The sequence below is a fragment of the Phodopus roborovskii genome, unplaced genomic scaffold (genome assembly GCF_943737965.1).
Source record: "Phodopus roborovskii unplaced genomic scaffold, PHOROB, whole genome shotgun sequence".
NCBI lineage: Eukaryota > Metazoa > Chordata > Mammalia > Rodentia > Cricetidae > Phodopus > Phodopus roborovskii.
This window is the reverse complement of record NW_026126955.1, coordinates 183250-187967: the sequence shown is the minus strand read 5'-3', so window position 1 is coordinate 187967 and position 4718 is coordinate 183250. Positions and strand designations below refer to the sequence as shown.

General features: G+C 49.4%; 1 protein-coding gene across 1 annotated transcript; it reads left to right on the top strand.

Moving 5' to 3' along the window:
• The first annotated feature begins 567 nt into the window (after window positions 1-567).
• LOC127214705 (uncharacterized) lies at window positions 568-3364 on the top strand. The gene is given in 6 exon segments (XM_051175006.1): window positions 568-1380; window positions 1382-1886; window positions 1889-1923; window positions 2345-2617; window positions 2620-2675; window positions 2677-3364. Coding segments are annotated over 6 exon segments (2370 nt in total).
• Window positions 3365-4718: the final 1354 nt, after the last annotated feature.

Genomic DNA, 4718 nt, shown 5'->3' with positions numbered 1-4718 from the left:
GTAAACAATAAACAACCTCTTGCACTTGCATCCAGTGGTCTGGTCTCGTCTCTTGGGGGCAAGGGCCTTCCCCCTGACAGGCTCCAAACTCTTGGGGTCTCGGGGGGGGGGGTCTTTCATTGGAGGTCCCACCGAGATTGGAGACCCTTCCCCCTAGAGACTGACACTGACACCCACCGGGAGGTAAGCTGGCAAGTGCTTAATTTCTGTTCTTTGTTGTCTTGTTCATATGTCTTTTACTTGTTGCTTGTTGCGCAGCGATCGGTAATCGGCTAGGCTAGTCGAGTCTGTAGGCGGCTTGAGAAGGAGCTGACGAGCTCGGACTTCCACCCGCCACCCTGGGAGATGTCTCAGGGATCTGGGGTGCCCGATTTTTCGGGGCCCACAACGAGTCCCGGGGATTCGTGGTTTTGGAGGGGCCAGAGGGGGGCTTAAGACCCTCTGTGCCTCCAACTCAGTATCTGGTTTCGGTTTTACGCCGAAGTCGCGCAGCGTGTCTCTGTGCCGGCTGTCTGTGTGTTCTGTTTGCCTTGTCTATTTACTTGCTTCTTTATTTTGAAAAAGACAATGGGACAATCTGTAACTACCCCTTTGAGTCTGACCCTAGGTCACTGGAGCGAAGTCCAGGGCCGAGCGCACAACCAGTCAATGGACGTAAAGAAAAAGAGATGGCAAAACCTCTGTGCTTCTGAATGGCCGACATTTAACGTCGGCTGGCCCCGTGATGGGACTTTCGACCTTGGTATTATCTTGCAGGTGAAGGAACGAGTCTTCGATGCCGGGCCCCATGGACACCCTGACCAGGTGGCCTATATTGTCACCTGGGAAAATCTGCCCTCTGACCCACCCTCTTGGGTGGCTCTCTTTGTCAACTCCAAACCCCCTTCTAAATCTTTCCCCGAGACTGATGTGGCCCCACTTTCACAGGGACCCACTGCTCCTCCTTTGCCTTCTTCTGTACCACTCATTCCCTCTCAGGCTTCTGCCAAATCTCAATTATATCCTGTCCTCAAGAAAGAGAAAACCCCTCACTCCAAATCTATTCTTCCTGCTGATGAGTCTGATCTTATAGATTTACTTTCAGAAGACGGAACCTCCCCCCCTTATCAGCCCCTTACCCAGGGCACTGTAGGTGGCGGTGATGCCCGGCATAGGGGTCCGGACAAACCAGACAGTACCAGTACCACTCCTGCCCTGGACAATGGACAAGAAGACACTACTGCAGACTCCCCAGTAGCTGGCAGACTCAGTGGTCGAAGGGAGACAGCCACAGAAGGAACCTCCCGAGCCTTTCCCCTGCGCCAGACTGCTGGACCAGGAGGCCAATTTCAATACTGGCCTTTCTCGGCGTCCGACCTCTATAATTGGAAATCTAACAACCCCCTCCTTCTCCAAAGACCCTGTAGCTCTCTCTAATCTAATTGAATCCATCCTAATAACCCATCAACCCACTTGGGATGACTGCCAACAGCTTTTGCAGGTCCTTCTAACCTCAGAAGAAAAACAACGTGTCTTCCTGGAGGCGCGAAAGAACGTCTTAGGAGATGATGGGAGACCCACTCAGTTGCCTAATGAAATTGAGGAAGCTTTTCCCCTAAATCGTCCTGACTGGGAATTCAATACTGCTGCAGGTAGGGGACACCTGCGCCTTTATCGCCAGTTACTCATAGCGGGCCTCTGCGGCGCTGGACGCCGTCCCACGAATTTGGCTCAGGTAAGACAGATAACCCAGGGACCAGAGGAAACTCCGACTGCATTTTTGGAGAGGCTAAAGGAAGCCTACCGTATGTATACACCCTTTGATCCTGATAGTAACGAGCAAAGGGGCAATGTTTCTATGGCTTTCATTTGGCAGTCGGCTCCAGATATTAGGACTAAGTTGCAGAGATTAATTTACAAGATTATAGCCTGCAGGATCTGGTAAAGGAAGCAGAAAAGATCTTTAATAAGAGAGAAACACCTGAGGAAAAAGAAGAAAGAGTTAGAAAGTTGCAGGAGGAAAGAGAGGACAAGTTAAAAAAGGAACTAGAAGAGAGGGATCGTGAGAAACCGGAAAGAATTAAACAAAATTCTGGCCACTGTAGCTCAGAATAATCATAGTGCAGGAAGTCAGGAAAGAAAGGGAGAAGGAAGGAGGCCCAGGGTAGATCGAGACCAGTGTGCCTACTGCAAAGAAAAAGGCCATTGGGTCAAAGATTGCCCTAAGAGACCTAAAACTCAGAGGCGTGGAGACGGACTCCCAAGACCAACTCAGCTTCTAGCCCTAGATGAAGACTAGGGCAGTCGGGGCCAGGAGCCCCCCCCCCCCCCGAGCCCAGGCTAACCTTAAGAGTCGGGGGGGCAGCCAGTTACCTTCTTGGTGGACACTGGAGCCCAACATTCAGTTCTCACTGAAACGAACGGGCCATTGAGTACCAAAACAGCTTGGGTACAAGGAGCCACCGGAGGAAAACAATACCGATGGACCACGGAGAGAAAAGTTCATCTCGCATCAGGTAAAGTCTCACATTCCTTTTTGCATGTACCGGACTGTCCATATCCATTACTGGGTCGAGATCTACTGACTAAATTAAAAGCCCAGATCCATTTTGAAGGATCAGGAGCTAAAGTCTCTGGCCCACAAGGGCTCCACTTCAAATATTAACTTTACAATTGGAAAATGAATATAGACTTTTTTGAAAAGCCTCCTGAACAGCAGGAAGGAATGGACTTATGGTTAAAACAATACCCCCTGGCCTGGGCAGAAACAGGAGGCATGGGACTGGCCATACAACAGCCACCCCTAATAATTCTCCTGAAGGCAACAGCCACCCCTGTCTCAATTAAACAGTATCCCATGTCAAATGAGGCATATCAAGGAATCAAGCCTCACATTAAGAGACTATTAGACCAAGGGATCTTGATCCCCTGCCGATCCCCATGGAACACTCCACTTCTGCCTGTAAAGAAGCCAGGAACCGGGGATTACAGGCCAGTCCAAGATCTTAGGGAAGTCAATAAGCGAGTGGAGGACATTCACCCCACGGTGCCAAATCCCTATAACCTACTAAGCACCCTGCCTCCTACTCATCCCTGGTACACTGTCCTGGACTTGAAAGATGCTTTCTTCTGCCTGAGGCTGAGCCCCCAGAGCCAGCCTTTATTTGCTTTTGAATGGAAGGATCCAGAACTGGGCATTTCAGGGCAATTGACCTGGACACGCCTACCCCAGGGGTTCAAGAATAGCCCCACTCTCTTTGACGAGGCCCTTCACCAAGACCTGGCAGATTTCCGGATCAAGCATCCATCTCTGATCCTCCTTGCAGCCACCACTGAACAGGACTGCACAACAGATACTTGCAGAGATGCATGGAACACGGCCTGATCTGTCCGATCAGCCCTTGAAAGATGCAGACTACACCTGGTTCACGGACGGCAGCAGCTACTTGCTAAATGGTGAGAGAGATGGGCAAGGGCTGCAGTGACGAATGCCTCAGAGGTCATATGGGCCACTGCACTCCCCGGAGGCACCTCTGCTCAGCGAGCTGAACTCATTGCTCTGACTCAGGCTCTCCAGATGGCAGCAGACACCTTTTCAGGATGGGTAAAAGCGTTTCCTACCAAACATGAGACTGCAAAAATGGTCACCAAGAAACTATTGGAAGAAATCTTTCCCAGATATGGGATGCCACAGGTGCATCTATGAGCCTTACAGATAGTCCAAGAAGAGGTCTGGAAACCTCTGGCGGCCGCATCCTGGGAGGAACAAAGAACCTCTTGTCAGCCCCACTCTTTCCAGATTGGCAATTCCGTCTTGGTTCGGAGACATCAGACTAAGAACTTAGAGCCCCGCTGGAAGGGCCCCTACACTGTGCTCCTGACAACTCCCAGGTCCCTGAAAGTAGACGGGATTGCTGCCTGGATGCATTTTAAATAGACTGGTACTGTTCAAAAATACACACACACACACACACTTGTCAGTTGTTCAGGCCCTAGTTTTGACCCAGCAGTACCAGCAATTAAAACAAATGAAAACTGAAAAACCATGAATAAAGGGTTTTATTCATTTTATAGAAAAAAGGGGGGAATGAAAGACCCCCACTATGCTTATTGCCTGTTTAAATTGCTCTTGCTAATTTGCCAAGGTCAAACTATGAGAAAAGTACAGGAGGGAACCAGGTGCTGCTCTCATCCAACGCCAACCAGATATCTGTGGTCTGCAGCTTGGACCAAAGCAAGGTCAACAGGACAGTGTCCAGTATGCTGAGATAGTCATAACTGAATTCTTTGTATTCTTTGTGCCCAACCTGAATAACCAACTGTCCTTGGTTAACTACAACTGCTACATTTAGATGAAACAATGAAATCCCTGTAACCATGCTTCTGCTTCTGTAAGCCTGCTTCTTGCCACCCCAACCCTATATAAACTGCCTGAGTTTTAACCTCAGCACGCTCAGTCCCCCCGAAAGACTGGAAGCGTCCACAGGTACCTGTGTAAACAATAAACAACCTCTTGCACTTGCATCCAGTGGTCTGGTCTCGTCTCTTGGGGGCAAGGGCCTTCCCCCTGATAGGCTCCAAACTCTTGGGGTCTCTGGGGGGTCTTTCAGAACTATTTCTAAAACTTGAAGAGCTCTGAAAACACAATGACTTTTAGTATATAAATTAAATGAGTCATGTACTGCAAGTTGAATAACTATTGTAACAGCTTGTAACTCAACTATTTGAGCTGAAGATGG